Source organism: Colossoma macropomum, unplaced genomic scaffold (genome assembly GCF_904425465.1).
Source record: "Colossoma macropomum unplaced genomic scaffold, Colossoma_macropomum, whole genome shotgun sequence".
NCBI classification, from domain to species: Eukaryota; Metazoa; Chordata; class Actinopteri; order Characiformes; family Serrasalmidae; genus Colossoma; species Colossoma macropomum.
The window spans coordinates 665318-692321 of NW_023495942.1; the positions used below are offsets into that span (position 1 = coordinate 665318).

General features: G+C 39.7%; 2 protein-coding genes across 2 annotated transcripts; both read right to left on the reverse strand.

The window, feature by feature from the left end:
- Window positions 1–1844: 1844 nt before the first annotated feature.
- LOC118803682 (cold shock domain-containing protein C2-like) lies at window positions 1845–15037 on the reverse strand. Its single transcript, XM_036564149.1, has 4 exons — window positions 14838–15037; window positions 8834–9200; window positions 5058–5180; window positions 1845–3175 (listed from the first exon to the last, which is right to left on the reverse strand). Exons 2-4 carry the CDS (start codon window positions 8998–9000, stop codon window positions 3013–3015), a joined length of 453 nt encoding a protein of 150 aa, XP_036420042.1. The 5' UTR covers window positions 9001–9200; window positions 14838–15037; the 3' UTR covers window positions 1845–3012.
- A 2447-nt stretch (window positions 15038–17484) lies between these two features.
- Window positions 17485–25866, reverse strand: polr3h (polymerase (RNA) III (DNA directed) polypeptide H). The gene is made up of 7 exons (XM_036564142.1): window positions 25704–25866; window positions 25091–25202; window positions 22994–23090; window positions 22729–22815; window positions 21478–21541; window positions 21039–21270; window positions 17485–18910 (listed from the first exon to the last, which is right to left on the reverse strand). Exons 2-7 carry the CDS (start codon window positions 25199–25201, stop codon window positions 18860–18862), a joined length of 642 nt encoding a protein of 213 aa, XP_036420035.1. The 5' UTR covers window position 25202; window positions 25704–25866; the 3' UTR covers window positions 17485–18859.
- Window positions 25867–27004: the final 1138 nt, after the last annotated feature.

A 27004-nucleotide genomic window follows, 5' to 3' on the forward strand; every position in this document is an offset into this window, starting at 1 on the left:
CTTTTTTTTTCCCCAACATGCTCTCACCAACTTCAACTCATCACTTTAGAAGTGCATAACACCTAGCTTTTATGTTACACAAGTGCTCACTTGCAGTACAATGCTAGGACAGGAAAGTAAGCAGTGGATTTTTTAGTAGGATCAGAGCCCCTGGCCGTTAGCCAAAGTGAGCTAATTGGCTAACTTGTAATGCAGTTTTTAGCTGTCTGAACACAACTTACATAAGTTTTGTGGATAACTGCTTTGTTTGGCTGTAAACTTTGCTGTAGAACTGTATTGCCTGCCGTTTTTGTTGTTGCTAGCTGTGTAACTCTAGCTTGCTAACTAGCAAGCTAGCATAGTAGTGAAATACCAGCAGTTGTATGACAGATTGAGTAGTTTGCTACCTAAAACCCAGTCTGAACATAGCAAATTGAATGTTATGGTTTTGGAATATTAAGGATTTCAAGTATTTTACAGCTATAGCTGATAAACTAGAGCCAGTTTATGAGGAGCCTGGCTTCTTCCTATTTCCCCCGTTGTATGAAAAATGCAAAAATGCCCGCGAGTGAGTCCTCCATGAATGGGGACGAATGGAGCTAAATGGCTAAAAACAAAAGGTTAAAATACTTTCTAACCACTCGCCCAGAACTTGGTTTTACAGCATCATCTTCAATATTTAACAGCCGTCAGACATTTCTAAAGATTCACTCTGATGACTTTTTTGTAACGTGAAAGTAGGTTTTTCATCATGTTTTTGAATTACTGAGCTGTTTGTTTAAACTTTCAAATTCACACCTATATTATTTCATTTGCCTTCTTGTTGTATGTAATGTAGCACCATTTTTAACTATGTAAATAACTCAGTGAGAACTAGCCTGGCTAAAGTACAGCTTCCACATGGTGGAGTTAGTTTCACACAGTATTACTACCTGTAACACTCAAAATAAACAAAACAGTTCATATTTGGATGGATTATGCACAGATTGATCAAAAGGACTACAGATGTCATGTAAATAAAATATTTCAATTTTATCACGTTGATATTTGCTTTTCTACTTTGTGGCTAGAAAATAAAATTGCCATGTTTGGTACAACCTCTTTTTCACTAATACTATATAAAGCATTCATCTTTGAGAGAGAGGAGAAAATCAAGCTCCACTCTTGCTTCAGATCTGAAAAAATCCCGTGTTTCTGTCCATCCTTCCACTGTGAGTAGACAACTGAACTTCCCATGCTGATGTGTAGCTCTCAAGAAGCTCTTACTGAGAAAACAGACCAAAAAGAACTTCTGCACTAAAACACCTGAACTGTACATCTGAGATGTGGAGTGAAGTTTCACAGACTGATGAGTCTACATTTGTATTTGGGATTACTTGGATCACAAGAAACAGAAGATGCAACAAACTTCTAAAACTGAACTTTGTGGGAAAATATCCCTGCAGATTTCTTTGAAATCAAGTCTCTCAAACAGAATGGAAGAAGTAATAAAGGCAAACGGATAGTTTATTTTTTTTATATGTGGAGATGTGTACGTTTGTTACACAAAATGAATCTTGCTTGAATACTAATTAAAAAAATATTTGGCAAAGACCAAAATGTGTTGTTATTGTTTCCTGCTCTCTCCTCTACTATTCATGCTACTGGCAGTTTAGCCTTTCTGGGTGGACTGTTCTTGAGTGCAGCTGGTCAACTATACTTCAGTATTTACCAAGTGCATTTTAGTGCTTTCCTGCTCAAATACACCATCAGCTCATTTTTAAGCTCTTAATGATGCTTAAGTATATGACCACTAAAATGCATATTAGCATTTGGAAACACTGCTGTAATTCATTACCACTGAAAACAGACTGTGTGCCACAGGGTGGGTGACTAGTAGAATTTTTTAATTTTTATTACTCTGTCAAAGATTACATGGAAATGACGCTTACACCAGCCACAGTGATCTGACCGGAGAAAAAGTGCTCTGAAACATGAAGGGAAAAAAAAACAGTTGTCAACTGAGTACTTGTTGTACCAGACCATAACCAAATAAATACAAAAATAAACAAACCGAAGCATAGAAAAGATGCATAGAAACCTTGTTTGAGAAATTACTTGATGAATCTTGACTACATGCAATGGTAGGTTTAACCATACACTGAACAGCATGTGCCTAACAAAAATAAAAAATCTAATACGTAAACTACTCCCAACACTTTGAGTTTCTACCACATTATGAATAAGCCAAAATACCGTAAATACAACAGAAAATAGCACAAGACATTGTAAGGACTTCAATAGAAGTAGAGTGTTCAGTAGAAGTATTTTGCTAGGCCAACTGCTGCTTCTAAATTGGACTACAAAATGCTGCTTGGTTTTACCCTGAATCGCTCCCACTGGAATTCTGGGAGTTGTAGTCAGTTTGGCAGTATGTCTTTTTTGGGGTTTCAAGTTTTAAGTGCAACATTAGTCTGTGGTGCTTGAATTCCAGCATAATTTGCAGAATTCGGAATGAAAACCCCCCTAATACTACAAACTGACAAAAAAAACCCTAACCAACCAATCAATAAATAAACAAACATACATCTAAATAAATACATAAAGGCCAACAGCTGAAAGAAGGGGTTTCGATCATACATGTGTAGCTCAGGAAAATTGCTTTTTTTTTCTTTCACAGTTCAGTAAGTCTACTTAGTATGACCATGTTTCCCTTCTTCTTCTCTCTTTTCTTCTTTCTGTTCATACTCATCGACTAGGACCTAACCTGTACCTCGAAACAATCACATCACATTACTTCCCACCCCTATTCTAACTCTCCTTTAATTATAATTCCGTTGCTTCCTTTTTGAACTTTGTTCTCACTTTAACATAAAAAACAAAAAAAACAGCTTTCTTCCTCCACAGCCGATTACATTCACAATCCGCCTCTTTCTCACTTCCATCCCCTCTCTTCACCTGCAGTGTCCCTATATGAAAAACACCCAGACCCACCCAGCCCTTCCCCCTCCCCCGATCCACCCTGTGTGTAAGCAGTAGGCCTGAGCCTGAAGTCTAGGAGCTGATGATCTGGCCCGACCATGTCTCGTGCTTCGTTCCTGGGTTCAGATGAGTGATGATCACCTCCACAGCCTGGAACTTCTGGTTTTTGGGTGGGATGGGGCACACTTTATACGTCACCTCATCGCCCTCCACAGGCACGTATTCCCCTTCGATACTGGAGGAAACAGCATTGTGACATGTTAAAACAAACTGTTTGTGATTCTCCATCAAAAGCTCCTTCTAGAGGTGTTAATTTTTCCAAAAACATTCAATTCGATTTGCCTTTTGATTTTATAGCCACAATTCAGTTCAATTTTTGATTTTCTAGATGAAATGGCCTACATTCTAGACCTGTGCTGCCAATGACATACACTCGTCATGCCCACACAATCAAGTTTAAAATTAATGCACTCATTTTTTTTAAATTAATATTAATAGGGATGCAAAATGATCACAATCATCTCAGTCTTTACAAATTACTGCTTTCAAAAAAAGCTGCATTAGACAGATTATTAGATTTGACCAATATTTCAAACCGATATTTGTTAATATATTTCTTGTACTCTGGAGGAGCAGAAAGTTAAGGTGGCGCTGGGCCGCTAAGCTAAAATGTCTGCATTATATTCAGTCTCAAATAATGTATGTCACTGCATACGTATAAGCGTGTAACACTATGAGTTGCAAATCAAAAACAGAAATATTTTGATTAAAAAACTTAATATCTAACTAACTAAAATACTGTTTGTGGATTCTATCAGAATTCATATCAGGGAAACTCAGAGTGACCAGCAGAGGCAGCTGTGGAGTCTAGAAGAGGGGGAATTTACAGCACTGGTCACTACACGTGCTCATAGACATGCTTCAGTGCACCAGCTAAAAACAGGTCACAAAATTATCGGTTGCAATTATCGACCATCATTTATATCTGACTGATAATATAATTAAGTCTTTCCCATAGTTAAGTATTATAGACACATAATATATCAGCTGCCAATATATCATGGATCCCTAATTAAAAATTTTACACACCTAAAATGGCTCAGTTTACACCTGCCATTAACACCCTTTGTGAATGATCTGCTTACAACTGGAATTTTCAGAGTCACTTCACGCAATTCAAGTCTAAAGTCTTTGATAAAGAAAATGTACAGTGAGTCCTTCATGTAAATATATGGGCTGTTACAAACATTTAGACTGCAGGAAAGAAAAAAAAAAAAACTATGCAGCTGCTTTTGTTGCTGTCCTTCAAGACACTTTAGCATCAGAGGCAATGAGGAGGAGACGGGTTATGGCTGAATTATAAATGGGAAAGTTCGTAACACTCAACATGGCATCTGTTTACGGATTAAGTCCCACCCATCAAGAAAAAGAGCTAGTCCGCTTGCTGGTAACACTATGAGCAGGGACAGTTACCCCCACCCACTCGTTTTGGAGATCAGCGTAAATGCAGGAGCCAGAACAACCTAAAAAAACATGGTTTTTGTGCTTTACTGAGCCAAATGATACAAACTATTTTTGAGGTTTTTTGTCAGATTTAACCATTGATTAGGTCTCCTTCCATTCTAAGAGACAGGAGCCTGGTCTTGTATGGCTGGAAATAACTGCCTGGCCGTGTGACAAAGATGGCTGCAGAGTGAACAGACTTTCCTATGAGGACTTTGTTAGCATTCACTAATAAAGCTGGTTTGAGTGGCCAGATCATAACAGTCTTTGGAAAAACATTTAATCCTGTTCACACCTGTATTTAGTGCTCTCCATTTACAATGAGATCACCTAAGACGTGTGTTAATGCCAGGTATAAACAGAGTCCTGAGTGTCAAGGACTTCAGCCTTTACAAAAGCTCAATTCAGAAATCTAAATGCGATCTGAAACAAACTGCCAACACAGTTCCACCTGAATAGGTTAAGGGGAACTGAAATTATCTGAAAGAAAATTACGAAGTGAGAAGTCCCCAGCAGAATGCAAAATTTTCTCTAAATCAAGAGATAGGAATTATCTACACCAGCACACAGGTAGACTGACAGTATAGTTTTTGCACTGAGGAGCAGTAACTCACTCTGAGATGTGGACAAAGATGTCTTCTCCACCATTGGCCGGGCTGATGTAGCCGTGACCCTGTGACCTCGAGAAGTTCTTGCACACACCCTTGAACACAGGACCTGAGGTCGCCCGCACTGTGCTGGAGACAGAGGAGAGGGCATAAGAGTTTTAGAAGCAATGTTTTTTACTGTAATTAGCAACGCATTGATAACAATATTTATATATAGGACCCTTTACGATCACTGAAAGCTAGTGATTTTAAGGTCACTAGGCGAGGACTGCCACAATCATGAAACTTTAGCTGACAATTAATTGTCATATAAAGTATTGTCTTTTCTTGTTCATTGTTCGCAACTATTAAAATGTAAGTCTAAAGTGGCCAAAATTGACTGATGAGCTACCAAGCTTACTATCTATGTTTATTTAGTAGCCAACACTGGTTGTGATGTCGAATCAATACTGCACTTACACTCACATACATGTCTACAGCTACACAGAATTAGAGTAAAGAATTAAGCGAAGCTACATTTTCTTTCCAGAGTGAAAATAAATACAAGAAAACTCTGCTAGCATTCATACTAAAAAGGTTAGCATTAGCTGCACAGCTAACAAATAAACATACATTACTCAGCATTCCCTTCTAAACATGTTAGAGCACCAAATTAGATGTTAGTATTTTATTTTCATAAGAATTAATAGATTTTCATTAGAATGAATGCATTGCTGCCTTCTTTTATTTATGTTTATATGGCTGAACCCAGGGCGGTACAGTGGCACAGTGGGTAGCACTGTTGCCTCACAGCAAGACAGTCCTGGATTCGATTCCCGGCCAGGTGACCAGGGTCCTTTCTGAGTGGAGTTTGTATGTTCTCCCTGTGTCTGCATGGGTTTCCTCCCACAGTCTGAACACATGCAGCCAGGCTAAATGGCCACCTAGGTGTGAATGTGTATGTCTGCTCTGCCTGTCTGTCTACTGGTGACCTGTCCAGGGTGTTTCCTGCCCAATGAATGAGCTCCAGTTTCCACCGTGACCCAGAAGGATAAGTGGCTTAGAAATTGTGTGTGTGTTTGTCTGAACCCAACATACCAAATTTATTCACTTAAAACATTTTGTTTGTTGCAGCATATAACTGAAATCTAATGTGGAGAACAACTGCATTTAGCGTAAATAACTGCAATCATCTCAAATGACTGCAAGTAAGCGATTATCTAATGTGATGTGATGTGAAACTGTGACAGGCCTACTTTTAGCTTTTGCACTGTCTGGCTAATTTAAAATAAGAAACAACTGGCTGCTGTAAACATTTCAGCACAAAATGCCTCATTTATTTGTTGGTTGATTAAATGTTGGATAGCTTAGCCCACGTAGCTTTAATTAATAAGACTGTTGTCCCTTTTCATTAGCACTTTGCAGTATGTGTATATTTATACATTTATACATACAATGTCCAGATTGTTCCTTGCTGATAAAAATGCTATATCTGTTTCACAACTTTAAGACTAAGTTTAAGGATCTGTTGCGTCTTTATCAGACACAGAATAGAGCCACAAATGCTCTTGGCTGTCTGTAACTGAGGCCATGTTGGAAACAGCAGCTACTCAAACACTGCAGGAAGGTCCACTGAAGGACTTAGCATCCTTTATCCTCTACTCATACATGTCGATGTGGGAAGCTTCGTTCTTTACTGAGGAATTTAACTCATCGATAATAAGGATTTTCTCTCTTAAAGCCGGTTGCGTCTGCTCCTCGCAGTATTCGAGCTGGGAGCTCTGAATCAATATCCACATATTTGCAGATACACGCAAATTTCTGTCTGATATTAACCACTTCTTTTCTGTGACATTTACCCCAAATGTAACTGGATCCTCTGAACGACAAGGTCGCTAACACTGCTGGGCCCGGAACTAACATCATGGCCCAATCCCATTTCACCCCTTGCCCCTACCTCTTAGCCCTTAGCCCTCTGTTTTGCGCGTTCACGTCTAGGGTTAGGGTGTCCCAATTTTTGTTCAGATAGAGTAGGGTGAAGTGTTAGGGCTACATGGCCCTCCAAACGGAGGTTTTTCAGAGGCAAACTCCAAACGGAGTGTTATGGAAAAAAAGAAAAACCGGCAAGATGGCTGCGCGAGCGACCAAAGAAACCCACAAATATGAGGATTTTCTCAATTAAAAATTACGACAATCACTGTATTATCTTAGTTTAATGTTGTTTCAATGTATTATCGTCGTTTTCTTCATAATAAGCATTAAAAAATCGCTAATAGCATGCTAATGTCTCGGTAGCTCGCTAGCTAACTTTCCTGTTCTACCTTAAATAGTCCGGCAGTATTGACGCCTGAAGCGCCAGAATGCAACTGCTGCACCATTTAAGGTGGAACGGGAAAATTCGAACAAGAAGCTGGCGAATATCTGACTTCAGCTTCGTATCACCAAAGAATTAGTGGTGGGTGATAATAAATAATTGTTTTATACTCTCTTTGAAGGCATATAATGCCCTAAATGTAAAGGTTGCTGAACTTTTCCCTTCTCTGCTATCATTGCAGACGGGCCGGGTTGCCTACAGAGCACCGATAGTAGGCTGTTAATGAAGCAATGTTGTTTTGTTTTTTTTAATGTGAGGGTCCCATTTCGTAGGGCAAGATTTCAACCACTACCCCTTGTAACTCAGTTCCAAGGGGTCAGGGTGACACTCGAAAACAAGGGGTAGGGGTAAAAAGAAGAAATGGAATTGGGCCCATAAGACTGGAAACCTCACCAAAATACACCAAAAACAGGCATCATGATGTTGAACCCCAGCACTATTTGGGGTTTTGGTGTCAGCTCTAGTTTCAATACAGACGTTTTTAGCCCGTAGCAGGCATGTAAGTAACGTTCTTACTTTGACTGTCTTTCGTTTTTAGTAGCGCTTTATTTAAAGGCTTAAACTTAAAGTCTTTCTTTTACTGCTGCCTGTTCAGCCTGCTAGTGAGGACAAAGTATAACCAGTTATAAAGAATATAACATGTAAAGAAGTTAATGTTAATCTAAGACAGTTTCCATTTCCATGACAAGCAGTAAGGGCTTTTCACCAGGTCTGAGACTAAATAAAACTAAATTCGCTTTTTAACACTGAATGCTCTGAGCTGAAGTTGAGTCTTTGCACGCACACACACACGCGCACACACACACAGCACTGCTGCAGAGCTTCAGCTGTTGTGAGTTGGTGGAACTCCTCATGCTGTTTGTGACATTTTTAGCAGAATGGGCTGCTACCCAGTGTCTGAGTTTTTGTTTTTGTTAAGGCTCAATCTGTCTTTTCCTCATTTGCTTCATCTTCCTGCGTTCTCAATGTTAAATAAAAAGTGCATCAGTCTTGAAGTGAGGGATTCAGTGACATAAATCCATAAAAATGTGAAAAAATCTTCACAATGATAAAATATTAAGTTAAAACGAAGCATGAAAAATACTGTTTTCCCTTTGTGCCAATATGACAGACATAGCGTGCTGCACAGGGCAACTCACTGCTCTGCATGAAACCAAAACTGGAGTTTCGGATAGCGGATTTTATGGCCGTCATCAATAATTATCAATAAAACGATAAGTGCACATTTTGAATAAGAATGGCATTGATTTTTCCTATAGAGAAAGGCAGCTTAGTTATGTATTTGGACACAACACTGACATGAAATGATGCACGATTTCAGGGGTCTACTGTAAAAAATAATTGGTAGCACAGAAAGAGGAACTGAAGAAGGCAGATTAGTCAGACTGTTATTTGGAGAGGGAGAGGAAGAGAAAGAGAAAACTCTTACGCCGAGTACGTGCGTGTGCGTTTGGTGGGCAGTGGGCTGGGCAGTTCCCCTGTTTTCTCCCAGATGCGGCTGCCCTCCCTCAGGAAGGGAAAAGAGAGAGAATGGGAGGCCGAGCGGGGCGAGCGGAGAGAGGGATCAGTCGTGGTCGACAGGTCCGGTTCCGCCATGGCTCGAGCGTATGTGTGTCTGTCGTCAGCGCTGGGCTGGTTAGATCTTGGAGAAGCTGGAGGGTTTCCTGAGCTGGTTGTGGTGATGTAACCCTCAGAGATCAGCACACCTGATGGCTACGTTGAGGAATTTTTTGCTGAACAGTCGAGTTTAAGCCTGAGTGATGCTGTGAGGGCAGTCATAAACATGTAAAAGCCAACTGTAGCAAAAGAGAGAGAGAGAGAGAGAAAGAGAGGTTATTAGAATCATTTTATTTATAAGTATAAGTAACACACACAAGGAATTTGTGTTGGTGAGTGCACACATGTATGACGTGTAACATACTGACCAGACAAGCACACAGACTGTTAACAAGTGTTTAGCTAAAAGACAAATAAAATAAAATCAGAATAAATAATAAGAAAAATAATAAAGAGCCAATGTGAAATGAGCTAGAGATGTGTAAATGTTTGTACATATGCAAATATGAATATCTATACATGTTCAACTCTGTGTAGACATATAATAACTGTTATATAAATAAGAGTGAAATGAACATTTGTAAAAATTAACATTTGTACAATACTGCAAATAAGCATTCTGCTGCAGGACGGGTTATACTGTGATACTGTAAAGGAGGTTTGCTGATATTAGTTTAGGTTTAAAGTGCAAAGTGTCCACTGTGGTTAATGAGAGCTGCAGCTCCGGAGAAAAAGCTGTTAGCATGTCTGGTTGTGCTGGTTTTGATGGCCCTGAATGCTCTACCAGAGGGGAAGTGGGTGGAAGAGGTGATGTCCAGGATGAGAGTGGTCAGCAGTAACTTTGCCAGCATGCTTCATCACCCTGCTGTTGTAGATGCCCTACATCCAATGATTCTCTCCACTGTCCTGATTATGGCTCATTCTTGTGAGGTGGAGGAACCAAACCAGATGGTTATGGATGATGTGAAGATGGATTTGAAGATCGCTGTGTAGAACCGGATCATCAGACTCTACAACAGGTTGAATTTCTTCATGTGTTGCTCATTCTCTGCTGTGCTCTCTTGCCTACGAAGACTGTGTTTCCCTCTCACTTCAGATCCCTGGATATGGTTGTTCCCAGAAACTTGAGTCAACCTCAGAGCCACTGATGTTGAAGCCACAGTAAGGAGAAAGAGCTGGGCCTGAAGTCCACCACCGTCTCTACAGTCTTCTGCGTATTCAGCAGCAGGTGGTTTTTACTGGTCTGGGACACCAGCTGTTCGACTTCTTTTTTGCAGGCAGGCTCATCACTGTTGGCTATGAGGCCCATCACGGCGGCGTCATGTGCAAACTTGAGGATCTTCACAGCTGGATCCTTGGATCGTTGGTGAAAAAAATTGGTGACTGAAAAGAAGAGGTGAGAGCATGCAATTTTGTGAAACTCCAGGATTGAGGGACTAGGGGTCTCACGTGTGCACCTGCTGTCTCCTGTTTGTCAGGAAATCCATTATCCACCAGCAGATGGGATTTGGCACAAACAGCTGGGACAGTTTGACCTCCAGCAGCTCCGGCACTGTGGTGTTGAAAGCCAAACTGAAGTCCAGAAAAGCAGATGTTCTAAGACTGTCAAGATGCTGTAGCATGAAGTGCAGGGCCATGTTGACCACCTCATCAACAGACCTCCAGGTGGGCTAAGACCAGGCGTTCAAAGACCTTCATGACTGTGGTCAAAGGTTGTAAATTATATAAATCAAATTTGTATAAATCAAACATGTATAACACAACTAAGAAACTGTAAAGATTCAAGAAGAATCATGTTAGATTCGTCCAGAATGATGACCAGAGCTGTAGATGATTCTAACAAAATTGAGAAAGCTGTATAACATTAAGAATAAAGAGCTATAATAAAGCTATAATAGTAATTAGAAACCCTCAGGTAGTACGTTATTAGTGTGTGTGTGTGTGTGTGTGTGTGTATGTATGTATATATATATATATATATATATATATATATATATATATATATATATACACACATATACATATATACACACACACATATACATGTTCATGTTCGAATTTACCCGTTCCACCTTAAAATCTGACTGAGGCGCCGAATGTAAATGCGGCACCATTTAAGGTGGAACGGGAGAATTAGAAAGAGAAGCTTTAGCTTCGCCACTTTTTACTGTGTGACAGCCTCTCTTCGCAGATTTACGTAGCAGGAAACCAACTGCGCTGCTTATAAATGCGAATAACGCATCGCTGCTATGTGACCTGCAGTCTGCACGACAATTTTTAGTCGTTGCGAAACGTGCGCTATGTTGCACACGACCCGTCTCAAAGATCCTTTACTGAAACAGCGATCCCCCCCGTCTCTTCAACGAGACCAAAACCAAAGTTATAAAATCACTAAAGAAAACGGGTAGAATAGCTGTAACGTGCTGCGTGGTCATCCACTGACACTGGATCTTATTTCACCGTAACTGCGCATTTTATCGCAGATGAGTGGCAGCAGCGTCTCGTGCTCCAAACAAGAGCAGTGAATGAGAACTAGTTCACTTGCCGCATCACTTCCATTTGTTTTATTAAAAAAGATATTGGAAGTAAATTCATTATGGATCATTACAAATACTTTGCTTTAAAAGTACCAAGTCACTTTAAATAACAATAACACAGAGTCACTTTGTCACTTTAAAATGTATATTGTCTCTATATTCTGTATATATTTTGCGTATATTTAATATATTTCAGTTGGTTTTTCTTGTATTTTTATTTTTACTTATTTACTTTCTGTAGAGTGATTAGCTGAGCCTCACCACAAGCATTTCAATGCATAAATGTCCTGACATGTTGTGCAAGTGACAAATAAACTTGAACTCGAAACTTGAGCTCACACAGTGAGGAAATATAAATGCTATATAGAAAAAAAAGATGCATCGAGATGCATCCATAATCGTTTTATAATCGCATCGCAGCCCTCTGAATCGTAATTGAATGGAATCGTGAGGTGCCTAGAGATTCCCACCCCTAATGTGATGTGATGCCTACAGCATTTACCACTCCTGATACTAAATGATTCCAAACTTTTGAGCAGTTGCGTATCCCAGGGACAATATATACAGAATAACAATAACAACATTCCTGACACATGAGCTGTGGTGCTCTCCCTTGGCATCTTTTACCCAGAGCGCTGATTCTGGCTGGGCTTTTCAATCAGTGTGCTGCATATTTGTGCTTTCCTGTTCCAGCACACCTGTTTCAACATGTGCATGAAATTAGCCGATGAATTAGGCATGTTAGAGCAGGAAACCAATAAATAAACTGAAAAGTACACTTCATTCCAAGATTGGGATTAAGAACAATCTCTTCAAATATAGTTGATCAACCAAGACATGTTTGGTATCTGAAGTTTGCTTCTTTAGTCTTGGGCTACAAGGCTAATGTAGCTAACAAGTAATGGCAGCCTGTACTCACCAATTAGGAATGCATAAACTGCTGCCTAAATCCTCACACACTGGTCTCAAATTGCTTGAAATTTTTGAGTAATCACAAACAGACTTATTAGTATAGTTTTGGACATTGTATGACATACAGTTATCAATGAAAATGGACAAAATCAGGCTTCAGTATGGCTGCTACTACTTTTTTTACAAAAAACAGAGCATCATGGAGAGTCAGAAACCATATAATCATATCTAACTAAGATTACTGCTATGCAGTCTCACATAGTGTATGATTACATATGACACAGTCTGCATTGTGCTATTTTGTATGTACGCTTTCACTACTAGTTCTCCAGCTCCAGTGCAAAACTAAAGAAGCAAGAGTTTAACCAGCAAACTTGTTTTGGCTGATTCCTTCTGTTAACTGCCACTATTCCTTTAAAGGAAAAGAGTGCTAAACTCTGCGGTGCCGTGGTCCTCCAGGACCAGACTCAGTTTCCTTCTTCATTAGGCTGCCCAGTCCATGTCTGCAGCTTTGCTCTGTTCGAGGAGGAAAAAAAGCACCAAGTGAAACAGCCCTTTCCTTGATAAGTGGCGTAAATAAAGCTGTGCTGCAGTTTGTTTACATGCACGGCGCCTCATGCCCCGGGGTGCGAGCAGAGCCACCACAAAAGCGTCCATTGTGTTCGGACAGGGCGGCACAAACTGGGCAGAGTGGCACTAAAGAGCACAAGAGCAATGAGGGACTTTATTCTACCATTTTTTTTTTCCTATGCATTTTCACTGGAGTGGTGTGATGCTCTATATGACATTAAGAAAACCTCTGCAGTGTGTGGAGAGCTGTGACGCACACGAGCCGTCAGGGCAGCTGGTGAGGTATTTTTAACATCATTGAGCAAAAGGAACAGAACTTCTGCTCCACGGATTAGTGACGATGAAAATAACAGCTACAGATCTTCACCTTAGAGGTTCAAAACATGACCAAACTATCCATATATTTTTTTAGAACAGATTGAAAACATTCTGGTAGTGTTTATATAGGACCTAGACCTAGGAAACATAGTGTATTTGAAAATGTATTTCAGATTTTTAGATTGAAGTATGAATTATTGGCTCTATTGTCATATATATATATATATATATATATATATACACACACACACACACACACACACACATATACACATTACGATACATGTAAACAAGCTAACTTGGCTGAATGCGCATTCTCACCAAGCAAAGGAGAAACAGAACTGCTCTCTTCCTTCTCTATTTCTGACAGCAGTAATAGCAGTAAGTGAACATTTCTATATACTATCACAAAAAAATTCTTACTATGTCAAAATAATGACTTAGTATCTTGACATAATAGTATATTAAGTTGAAATAACTTGTTTTATCAGAATTTTGTCTTAGTGTCTCGAAATAATGGCTTTTTTTCTCGAAATGTTGACATACGGTCTCAAAATAATGACTGTCAAAAATAATAACTTATTTTCTATACATATTGACACAGCATCTCAAAATAACAATTAATTTATTAAAAAGTAAACAAATATTTCAGAATAAGACATTATTTCATGATAAAACATAAAACTTTTGAAAAAATTATCGACATTGACATGCTAAAAAAAAAAAAATCATTGTGATTTTTTTGGTTCCTGTTGGTGTCCAACAGTCTCTAAAGGTATTCTGTGTTTTCCTGATGGGCTGATACCACAGTGTAAGGGATTCTAATGGTTTAACAGGTGTTCTGGGACTGACTGCAAATGCATTTGATGGTTTTCTAATGGGGATCTAAAGGTGTCCTACAAGAAACTAGCCTCTAATGATAACCATTAAGCCAATTCCCATTAGAAGGCAGTGCACTGGTCAGGAATGTGCCTCCATAAGAGCACAGAGATGAAGGTCGGTCAGATGAATGATGTGGATCTCTGATCTGATCTGATCTGATCTCACAAAGCTGCACTTTCAGCCTCGACTTCCTCACAGCCGCCCTCGAAGAGCGAAAATGTCACATTATCGAGGGATTAACAGAGCAAAGTGTAATCAGGTCCATCACTGACCCATAAAACCGTTTTATGACCTAAAAGTGTGCAATGTATGTAAAGCAGCAGCTGCTAGGTTCATCATAATGTGGAGAAATCTCAGTCAGACATCGCTGCTCTTCCAGAAGGTTCTGCAGGGATGTCGAGGAGACAAAACAAAAGAGGCTAAAGAGGGGTGGATAAGGGGAGAGGACACAAAAACATACCAGAACAGCGACTTGGAGCATATTTGCCATATTTGTGGGCACATTTAGCAAGAAAAAAACCCTCAAGTTCCTCACGGTTTCCTCCCAAATCTCTCCCGAAATCTGCTTTATGGCGGAATGCAAACGACAACAGAGACAAACAGGCAGCAGCAGCGTTTTTGCAGGGTGACTCATATTCAGCAGTGTTTACTACTCACCGCTCACTTCGGCTAAACCCGGTCTGGAGAGGCAGATGTTTCTGTCGCGGTTTGTATTAAGAAAGATGAAATGAAGTGAATTCCCTGAATCCTGATGCACCACCGGAACAGCCCGGGATCTGCTCGGGATCCCAGCGTTCCCACGGAGCAGACGGCTCTGAGTGTGTATGTGTGTGTGAGAGAGAGGGAGAAAGAGGAGAGGGCGGGACTGATGCAGCAGCTCCCACTCAGGCCTGTGTGCTCACTCATGCACAAGGGCAGTGGCTCAGAGCACTGAACAAAATGGCCTAGCACTGTTACAACTGCCTATCCAATGAATATAATGATGTTTTTTAAGGCACCTTTATGGCAACACTGCTGTATTAAAATGGTAAAATGTCAATGAAAGAATTTGGGCTTACTAAAAGTGCAACAAATGCAACAGCAGTTCTTCCCATTTATAGGCACACATCCTACTTTGTGTCCTGCTTATTTTTTTCCCAGAGGTCCACTTATGATGTTTGTTTTTTTTTTTGAACGCTCACATGGCCACCCTGCTGAAAAAGGAGCATCAGAGCCATTAGGATTAAAACCTGGTTTTGCTTTCTAATGAGAACTGGCTTAATTACCATAAGAGACCACTAGTGTCCTGTAGGACACCATCAAATGCATCAGAACACCTATTAAAACACTAGAATCCTTTACATTGTGATATTAACCCATCAGGAAAACACTAAATATCTTAATAGCGACTATTGGACATGTACAACCTCTCATTATCCCTTAGAATTAAACAGGCTGTTTAAGACTTTCTCTGTTCTGATTGGCTGTCCTGTACACATGTAGATGGTTGATAGACAACCAGGTTCCATTGTTTTCAAAATTGTTTTAAAATTCTGCCAGCAGCATCGACAGCATGCAGCAGCGTTCAGTTTTCCCAACTTTTCCCATCAACCATGGCGGTGGAATTAAACCACTGATTTTTTTGGAGCCATGGATGCCAAATGTCTCACTGAGGCAGCATAAATCTATTGGTTTCTGTGACATCACAAAAACAGATTGCAGTTCAGTTTATATATAGACTTGATTTGTATTTAATATTTCATATACCATGCTGCAATAAATCCATTTTAACAGGTCTATTTATGCTCTTTTTGTAGTTAAATATGCAGTTGGGAAGTGTTTTTAAGTACTAACGATATCCATAATATGCATAGAAAAGCATACTGTGATATACTGTCATGTAATTCATCTTAATAATCATAACTACGGTCATACTTCCCAGCCCTAGTCTACAAAATACATTCAAATAACAACAAATAGCAGAAACTTCAGTTTTCCACAAAAACTGCTCAATGTTTAATACATACATTGTATTGTACAAATGTTACATTAAAACATGTGCCCTCCTTTTCAGAGCCCAGCAGTGCTGATTATCGAGGCTGTGAAAACACTGAGCTGAGAACAAATGTATTCCTTTTTCACCTTTGAAAAGTGTTTTTGTGCCCTGTTTTTATGCAGATAAACTTTCAGATTCTCGTTCTACGGATGTATCTGGTGTCAGCAACTGTGTTGTGACTTGCATGAGATTGGCAAAATCTTACTCTGAGGCATGTTTTCAGAGCTTTGTTACGTGTGGGTTAGATTCTGCAGATATTAAAATGGTGCGATCAGGCCTGCACACCAGGCTATCCTGTTCATCTCTGCCGCAACTATGAATCATGTGATTGTGACTAGCTGACATTTTCAACTACTGTTCCTCAGCACCTGCTGTGACGACCAAACAGCTGAATCATTTAACTTCATTAGGCTACTTGACTGCACTTGTTTCACTGAAAGGGGTTCGTTTGTTCACAAAGGAACCACAATATATATTTTGTTTGCATTTTCTATTTCTTGACATTGAATGAAATTCATTCATAAAGTTGAGATTCTGATAAAAGTTATACGAATGGACAGATAACATCTGTTCACTGGCATAAAATAAACGCACTGTTCTCAGAGCTTATGTTTCCAAAAACAAACAAACAAACAAACTCTTCCTGCATGTGTGTCACACATAAGTGGGGCAGGTTGTCACGTGTACATTTTCATTTTAGCACTTTAGCTATGAGTAAAAATGTATTCAATTCAATACAAGCTGTTCATTTTTATCCTGTTTATTATTCAATTATTTATTCTTTTTTATAAAAATATTTTTGTAAATGTAAAGTGTGACAACCAGCCCCATTCTCTCCCATCACCCAGTACAGGATTTACATCTGAGCAATAACAGTCTTCAAATGCATTCTAAGTGGCCTAAGGAGGAGGAGGGAGGTGGCAGTATAATAGATCAGAATGTAGTATCAGAATGCGGTTGCCCTACCTTCATCCACCTGCCACTGCCACGCCACCTTTCCACAGATAAACTGACTTGAATGGATATTTACCACAGATCACCATCTGCATACTTTAATAAATGTGGGCCATTTATTATACAGCAATCATCCATTAACCTACAGTATCCACACTGTTGGTCGGTCAAAAACAAAGTACCAACACTAGCACTTCATCTCTATCAGAAACTGAGCTGATTTTTTTAAAGCTAATATCAAAATAAATACATCCCTTCACAGCAGGACTATCTGCCTTCTCATTTGGAAACAGTTCTGCAAATTGGTTTATAAAAGACTCTTAAATTCACACATGATGGGTGACAGATTAATGAAGCCAAACTGGGCCACATTACTTTGTGAGGATGGTCATCTGCTGCCAATGAAAAGCAGCGCACACAGATTTTATTACATCTCATTTACTGATTGGACCACTGAACTGTCAATCGTTCCTTCAAAGGTATATTACTTCTGCTTAAATGTCATGCTACGTTTACAGTGTAGCTTTTAGCGTAGAGATCTTGTGATGTCATGGTGGTTCAGATGTTGAACGGTATACAGGAGGGCTGCAAGACAGATTGTTTGGTAAATTCCACCAATGTTTCAAAATGTCCGATGTAAACAAAGTCTGATGTAAATCGTGACATTCTAGGGAAACTTACTGGGTCAGCATTGTTCACAGTGGTGGCGATAGGAACCAGACGTCTGAAGCACTTAAAGCCACCTCACATAAAGCTATTACACAAAATGTTCATGAATACCCTGCCTGATACGTTGTTTTGCAATAGTTTCATGTGTATTTTTACCACCATTTTACTGTTACTGACATATAAAAAATCAGAAGACACGACTAGGTTCACTGGTCTTTCTAGACAGTAAAATGGCAGTAAAATTTGCATTGTAGACATTGCGACCCCTGGTTTCCATCACCATCACTGTAAAGCAAATACAGTCAGTAAATTTGTCTATAATGCACCATTTCACCCCAAACCTCTCTAAATGACCTGGTTAACTTCTTAACAATTTAATTATGCAGAAATGCTGTAAAACAGGTGAAATTCCCATTTAATCGCTGTTGTTATATTGGTCTTTGCATTCGTGCCATAACAGAGGACTGTAATACCTAATTGAGCCTTTAACCATTTACTGTCAGTGTTCTTTTTCAGTTTCGTGTTTTTTAGTGTGTTCTGTGAGCATTTTTTCTGAGTAATCTAGGCCAATCTCAAACCCATTACTACTGTTTTTAATATATTGTAAGGCACATCATAATCACATTATGTAGAAATATATGTGTAATACTAGCACTTTGTCTGTATCGTGCAGCACATATACATAGCAGAGAAATGAGGAGGCCGAGTCAGTTCCGATGGCCACGGTCTGCAGCACTAGACGCAAATGGTAAAGTCTTAGGCTCCACCTGGTTCCCCAGCCACTTTTCCATTGGCAAAAAAGTCAGCTGTGATTTCTAAACAATGCACCTTCTTGGAAATCCAGACAACACCTTTAAACGTTCAAGAAGATGCTGAGCCACAACTACTTTGCAGTGTCTCTTGCATTAATCACGACAGGACAAGCTGCACACAAAGACACAAAGATGGTTACCCCTGCAAGTTCATTTTGCGGAGAGGTATGGAGCAGGAGAAGTGTGTAAGAAAAGACATCCTCCTACAGCTAGCTGCTCCACCAAGACAGCAGCCCTAATCCCGGCTCACTGATGGAGGCCTGCAAGGCAGAAAAGAGTTCATAGAACACATGCATCAACTATATGTTTTACTGTATGAACTAAAGCAATATGTTACTCAGTAGAGCTAGCTTTGTTAATTATGAGCAGAAGCTACTACAGACTAAGAGACACAACATATGTATAACCAAATGCTGCTGTCAGAATAAAACCTTGTGAATCCAAAATGATGACTTTACAAGAAAATGAAAAAACATCCTTTACTTTTAATATAAGTCAAAGTAATCAGACTTCGCCAAGTAATGTTGAGACATTTCTTTTGGTCCATTCATCATGAAATTTAGATACAATATAAAGGGTAACAAAATCACTAGACCAGTTGAAGGTGCCTAGAATTACACCACTGAGGGCCAATTCTGGTCTTAACTAGGCAGAATCCAGCATAATTTGGTGGTTTCCTGCTCACACCACCTTTGCCACAGCACGAGTGCATGTCACTGACGAGCTGCCACACAGGGACATGCCATGATAAGCAGCAGTCTTTATTCTTACTTTTAGTTGAATATATATAGTTGCTGCAAGTTTTTTTCAGTTTATTTTTACCACTGAAAACAGCGGATGTGATGCAGTCCGACACGCTTTTGCTATTAAATGAACGTTCTGAACGAGGGAGAAATTAATACATTGAGTAGTAACATTTACATGCAATCAAATATTGCAATACTTCACTTTCTTAGATTGGATTAAAGTCATTATCAGATTTCTTGAAACAGACTGGATTTTAGCTCAGTAATGGGTTTTTCAGTGCATGTATACCCCTACTCTGATTTCTTTTGTTTTTTTGTCATCTGCGCATACACAGAAAATGAACCAGATAGAGAAGAACTGCCTGCCAAACAGTAAACACTGAAGTGATATTCCAAAGCTACAGCTGTGAAATGGAAAAAAATTACAGCATTGTGCAATTAGGAGAAGTATTATCTCACAACAAAACAAAGTGTTTATTTGTTAAAAAGTAACTGCAGAAGGAAATTTTACTTTTGCGTTACATGCTGCACTTCTTTGGTAGGTTTACTGGTAACTTAACACAACAATGAAGATGCACATTGTGTATTTGGAAAGAAACCTGATTACTAAATCACTAAGACCCAAAGTTCTAAAGAGCTTATAAAATGTGCAGAAATAATTATTGCCAAAATCGGATGTTCGGCAGTTATTGGAGTATTACGTATGTGTAAACATGCTCAGTGAAAAGGTCATCACTTTTTCTCTGCAACTCAAAGACACCGCGAAACAGACCTCAGCTAAAAAATGTCATACAGCTGTCTGAAGCTATCCAGCAGGTGCAAGAAATATTCAACAGGTCTAATGATATTCAGAACTGCCCAATTAACCAAATCAGCATTAAAACGGCCCATTTAATGCATTGTCTTATATTTTATTTTTCCCCTGAGGCTCTTTCATTAATTGATGTACCAAAAAGAGTCACAATTCAAAACGTCAGCATGAATGGGCAGGATTAAACTGCTGTAGGCAGAATTGGTGGATATATGTAAATGCACTGATTTTTATGACATCATAAAAACGATGAATTTACAATAGGCTACAGCTTAGTTTCCATGTACATTGTTAGAAATAAAGATACTGTGCAGGTACTTTATTTGTTCATCAAGGTACAAACAACCTAAATGTTCCCTCAAAGGTACAACAGTGGTTTTAAGGTCCAACTGTGTACCTTAAATAGGTTTTTCCCAGTGAAAATGTACATATTTGTACCTTCATAACCTAATGTTTTAAAACAGAACAATAAAATAAAAAGCCTGGAGACGAGACAGGGTATGTGGAGTCAATACAACAAGAAAATATAATTTTTTATAATTATGGTACAATGTACCTTGAGGGTACCACCCCAATGACAAGAGTGGTACTGCCCCACTGACAGTTTCATACCTTTATTTCTCAGAGTATGTGGAGTGTATGGACTGGGGGTGAATGGTATGTTTTGAAACAACAACGTTTACACACCACATTAAACTCTCTTCTTTAAGTGAGGAAAGTTCAGTTTTCTCAGTAATCTGAGTAATCCTCAGATCAAGTCTGGCACTAAGTACAGTATTACACAAATTAATATGAATAAATGTGTGTGTGTTTGCGTGTGTTGTCTCTCACCATCAGTGTGTAAGGAGCCTCTTTTTTCTGTGCACTATCGTCTGTAGCTGCAGTAGGTGCTGTGCTGGAGTTAGCTGGAGGTTCTGGGTCAGTGGTGGGTCCGGTGGGAGATGTGTCCAGGAAGAGCTCGTCCACGACCCGGAACCGGATCTCCTCACCCTGGTCCATGTAGAGGTCATGAGTGCCCTCATCAGTCTCGTACTCCCACACCCACACCTGCTCTGCCTCGTCGCTATGGCAACCCGTCAAGGACCAGAACAAACTGAACACAAGCTGTTATTTGTTGTCCCACAGTGAGAGCAATAAGATCAGGCTATGATCTAAAGTAATACATTTAGACAACAGAAATACAAGTCAATCTATAAACAAAGCCAAGCCTATTAGAATGAGCTGTTCTTCCATTTATCTACAGTTAATCAAAGCGACACATGTAGGATACAATTTAGCAGGCTGCTGTAGGGACTCAGGTGGGATTAAGATGTCATCAAAGAATCCAAGGGTGACTGTGAAACAGAGAGGGAAGGAGAGTTTTAAAACTTCATTTTTAAAGCATAATTAGTCAAAACGTTCTACATGTTAGAGTAAAGGAAAAAAATAGTAATAAAAAATACTAATAACGGGGAGGAGGTTCACTACTGAAATAATAACACACCCTTGTCACAGAACACTTTGACTGGCACATCACTTTTTCTCCAACCCAGGAATATTATGAGCACTTTAATAAAAAATAATCTCAACGCATATGCGTCATTCCACTAAGGCTTGGAACAATTTTAAAGCGTCCGTGTTCTGCCCTGCAGACACCAATCTTTTGTCTTTTGAACAGGAGCCTCCATGAGAGATACAGACATTTAGGGAAAGAACGATGGGCTCTCCATTTAAAGTCAAATCTCCACTTCAGCTCATGGAAATAAAGTGATTAAACACAACTGTGGTACAACACCCTCTTACAAGCTGTTGAAAAAGGCAACTTTTGCAACCCTCCCATGCGGAGAAGTTGCTCCTCACTATCCCCCAGTTCACAAACAAAAGGGTTAAATAGAAATAGAAATAACTCTGGGAAGGACACTTGAGTCAACCCATCAGCCAGAGGACAAGTGACAAACACCTTCAGGGGTGAAGACAAGGACACTTTAAATGTACTGATTAAACTGCCAATTACTCTCTCTGATCTGAAACCAATCTGCTGTGTTAAAACTCCAGCTGATCGCCACTCTCAACCCTTAAATCAATCAAATGCCTGAGGAGAGAGAGTGAGAGTGTGACAGAAAGAGAAAGAAAGAAAGAATGAGCAAGAGATCTAGTGAGAGAGAAAGAGAAAGGCAGACAGAGACAGAAAGAGAGAAAGAAAGAGAGCAAGAGAAACAGACAGCAAGAGAGAGAGACATAGCAAGAGAAATAGAAAGAGATAGAGCAAACCAGAGAGAGTGTGTGAGAGAGATAGAGAAAGAAAGAAAGAGAGTGAGCAAGAGAGACAGAAAGAGAGAAAGGCAGACAGAGACAGAAAGAGCGAAAGAAAGAGCAAGAGAAACAGAGAGAATGAGTTTCCCAGCATTTCAAAAGTAAATATAAAAAATATAAACTAAAAATATATGTTTCTTTTTTTCTCCTTCCATTAAATTTTCTAATGATGTCAATTTCTGACAAAATGTTAAACATAACTGATGTCATATGTTGCATGCAGTGTTACCGTATACTCCTTCTTGACTGCAGTATTTAATCTTCCCCACTAGAATCTCATCCAGGAAGGGGTGAAACACCACATATCTAAAATGCACTGTGTGAAAAGAAGTAACAGTAAAGATCTTATGGTCACATAAACATTAAAGCCCATGTCTGAAACCACTGAAACTGGAAGGCCAGTCTGAGTAATACCACAACATAGGCTTTCAAATAAGCATTACAATGCATCCAGTGTATAACAGAACACATAACAATCCACCTGGCTGCATTACCTTTAGTGTGAGAGGCTCCGTCCCCGGGAAATATGTAGGAATCCTCTAGTTTAGTGATGTCATACAAGCAGATGCACAAGCCAACATTATACACAACCTAAGGAAAGGAGAGACCGGACCGGTTATTGTCTAGCAGGGACAGTTGACTTAGTATCAGGAAATTGGCTGATACAGACAACACAGTCAGCCTGTGTTATGGACTCCACAAGAGCATCAACCTCCCACAGAATGGACAGGTGTATTCAGATTAACCACTGAAAACCAATCACTAACGTTAGATGGTTATCAAAGATTATTTAAAAAGAATGAGAAAGAACAGGCAAAGAACTGCAAGGCAGTTGCACAATGTCTGGGACGAAATAGTTTTAGTTAAGCGTCTGTGCAGAGATCGGCAGTCACCAGCCTAAACACAAACCACTATATATGTCTATGTACAAACACTCACCAAGCACTTTATTAGGAACACTATACTAATGCTGTGTTGTAAGGCCTCCCTTTTGCTCTCAAAACAGCCTCAATTCTTTGTGGCATGGATTCCACAAGATTTTGAAAACATCTGAGATTCTGGTCCATGTTGACATGGAAGTGCACTTTCATGATGCAGTTCTACCACATCCCCAATGTGTTCTACTGGATTCAGTTCCGGTGACTGGGAAGGCCACTGAAGAACACTTACTTCATTACGAGCCCAGCATGCTCTTCTGCTGTTGCAGCCCATCCACCTCAAAGTTTCACATGCTGTGCATTCGGAGATGCTTTTCCGCTCATCACAATTGTACAGAGTAGATATCTGAGTTAATGTAGTAGGGTCGAACCAGTCTGGCCATTCTCTGTCGAGTTCTCTTATCAACAAGGCATTTCCATTTGCATAACTGCTGCTCACTGGATGTTTTTTCTTTTTTACATGCTAAAAATAACTGAAATCACACTTTTTCTCCCATTCTCATCAACCCCTTTCACCCTGTTCTTCAATGATCAGGACCCCCACAGGATCACCACAGAGCAGGTATTATTTGTGAGATGGATCATTCTCAGCACTGCAATGACACTGACATGGTGTTGGTGTGTTAGTGTGTGTTATGCTGGTACGAGTGGCTCAGACACAGCAGTGCTGCTGGAGTTTTTAAAACACCTCAGTGTCACTGCTGGACTGAGAATAGTCCACCAACCAAAAATATCCATCCAACAGCATCCTGTGGGCAGCATCCTGTGACCACTCATGAAGGACTAGAAAATGACCAACACAAACGGTGCAGCAACTGTCTCTGACTTTACATCTACAAGGTGGACCAACAAGCAGGAGTGGACAGTGAGGGGACACAGTGTTTAAAAACTCCAGCAGCACTGCTGTGTCTGATCCACTCGTACCAGCACAACACACACTAACATTCCATCACCACATGACTGTCACTGCAGTGCTGAGAATGATCCACCACCCAAACAGTACCTGCTCTGTGTGGGTTTCTGACCATTAAAGTACAGGGTAAAAGGGGGGTGTTTCCTGAAGTTTAAACTGTTTATTTTTATTCAGTCGACCATTTGTACACAAAGAATGGGGTTGGATGTTTGGGAAAGGTGCACTGCTGGTGACCTGTTTAGGCTCCCGGCACTACAATGCAGTAGGTGAGATTAGGTTCTGTAGCTGAAGTGACATTATGAAACTTATACTGCATTGTGAACACAGCTACCTGCTGAAATTAGTAAAAAAAAAAGCAAGTACGTGATGGAGTGTCAAGGAATTTTACAGGGCTGAGGCAGCAACCTTAGTAGTGATGCTTAGAGACATTTTTTGCTCTTTATCCTTGTCACACTTATTTAACGCAGGCTGTCGACCTATGTGGCCAGTTCTGTAACTTTTTAAGAAAAGCTCTAACTTTAGAATGAATATTTTATGCTGTTCTGAGTAACAGAAAACAATGCAGGGTTAAGTGAGTGAAACTGTGCAAAGGGAGTTCCATGTTGTTGTTGTTTGTTTTTTATAATTGATGGGCTTTATATTTTATCCAAAGGACTTGTACTGATCGACAGCTGATGTGTAGTGCAGTGCAGTGCAGCTCTACAGAACTGGAACTGGGAAACACTGGATGCAGGTCTTACCTTGTTGGCCAGTTTCTTGTTGAGCTCTTCAGCGACGGCATCGTTGAGCTGCCGATGGAAATTCCACGGAGGAATCCGCACAGTGTCGACCATCTCCACCACCACGAACATCCTACCAGAGCAAACGGACAAACACGGTTCATCAGCGAGAGCACAACAGACGCCAGTCTCTGTGCTGCTAGATGCAGGACATACAGCTAGAAGACGAGGCTATGAACTTGTTCAAATTTCTCGTTCCACCTTAAATAGTGCTGCAGTTGTATTCTAGCGTCAGAACGTAACGGCTGCACCATTTAAGGTGGAACGAGAAACTCGAAAAAAGAAGCCAAACTCAGCCCCGTGGACAGAGGCTCTACAGGGATCTCTGTAATGCTACTTCAGGAGCTTCTGGACCTCAAAGTTGTTTAACTGAGTTGTTCTGGCCGCCACCTTTACTCCACTTACTTCTAACAGTCTTTATTTCACTGTTCAGCGGGAACATTTTATCCGACAGTGTTTTTATCCGACATCAACACATTCAGAGCTGCATGTTCACTTTTACTAGCTAAACGAACTGACAGCAACAGAGTGGGCTAAGCTGCCCAGCCGGCTGTCCGCTCTCAGTTTCACCCACCTTCTGTTTTCCGAGAGACCCTAATGTTCGGTAGATAGCCACTGTTCTGGTCAATCGTCCGTTTGACCCATATTCGGTTAAATTAGCATCAAATTCGCTCCGCAATTAAAAACCCAAAGCTCTTTCAGTCTTTGCGTTCAAGCTGCCGCACGTGTGCTGTGACTTTACGACAGTGCTTGGCATTTTACGGCATAGCGCTTTTAAAAGTGTACACAAAACATTAATGATTATGAGAGGGAAATCACAGCAAAAAATACATATATCAAGACTTAAAACGAATTATTTTGAAGGAAAATCATCATAAACGCCAAACAAACAAAAAAAATGAATAAATAAACCTGTTTTCTTTCAGCTTAATAGAAGCTCGACTGTAGCTAAAGTTCTAATTTATAAAATACTCTTAATTTATTGGATATAATAATCAGAGAGATTATAATAAATGAATTAATGAACGTTTTATCCAATAAATATTGAAATATTAAAATTTAAATGTTGATTTTCAAAGTGAAAAAAGCGAACACATCCTCTACAGGAAGCCAATTTAAACACTTTTTTAGAGCACAATTAGCTACGTTTTAAATTTTTCACCAATTAAATCAGCAATTATTTACTGATTAAATTCAGCAAATAAACAGTAATTGTGCATTAAAACGTGCAGAAGTGAAAATCAACAAAACGTGTAATTAGCCCCGAGATGCTCAAGCATCTGCACATGACTGTGTGTATACTGTCTATATTAAATATAAAAAAAGTATATTGTTTCTATTGATTTCTATCTCTGGTAGGTATGAACTCCATCATACTTATACTGCTTACATATGGTAAATAAACCATAAGGCCACTATAACACATGGGCCTTAGAGCGTGTACAGTGATATGTGATTATGTAATCTGCTCATGTCCTCTGTACAAACTCCCCCCCCCCGGAAGCCCGAAGAAGACAAATTATGCAGCAAACCATCACAGATCTTAAGGTCAAACACATCAGATCTGTAGTTCAGAGGACCTCAGTATAAAGCAAATCTGAAAACATTTAAATTCTGTCTGCAGGTATAATTTTAGGAAATAGCCATACATGTAAAATACTTTGCAAAAGTCAGAGACCACACCTCACTTAATTTCCGATCAAAACAGCCATTAAGTACAAGTTTTTCATTGTCAAGAAAACAGCAGAAAATATAATTAACATAAAATTACACAGAAGCCTCAACAACTAAATATGTCTCAGTGTTAAGTGTGTCCACCCTTTGTGCAACTTCCACTCTTTTTGGGCGATTTGCTTTCAGTATTTTTTTTCCACA

Bases quoted from the DNA above. Each gene is read 5' to 3' on its own strand.
- LOC118803682 (XM_036564149.1), bottom strand. From the start codon at position 9,000: ATGGCGGAACCGGACCTGTCGACCACGACTGATCCCTCTCTCCGCTCG. The intron at 5,181-8,833 runs GTAAGAGTTTTC...CTCTGTCTCCAG, and splicing joins CGCACACGCACGTACTCGGC to CACAGTGCGGGCGACCTCAG. The intron at 3,176-5,057 runs GTGAGTTACTGC...TGTTTCCTCCAG, and splicing joins ATCTTTGTCCACATCTCAGA to TATCGAAGGGGAATACGTGC.
- polr3h (XM_036564142.1), bottom strand. From the start codon at position 25,201: ATGTTCGTGGTGGTGGAGATGGTCGACACTGTGCGGATTCCTCCGTGG. The intron at 23,091-25,090 runs GTAAGACCTGCA...TCCTTTCCTTAG, and splicing joins ACAAGAAACTGGCCAACAAG to GTTGTGTATAATGTTGGCTT. The intron at 21,271-21,477 runs GTATCCTACATG...GGGTTGCCATAG, and splicing joins CTACAGCAGCCTGCTAAATT to CGACGAGGCAGAGCAGGTGT.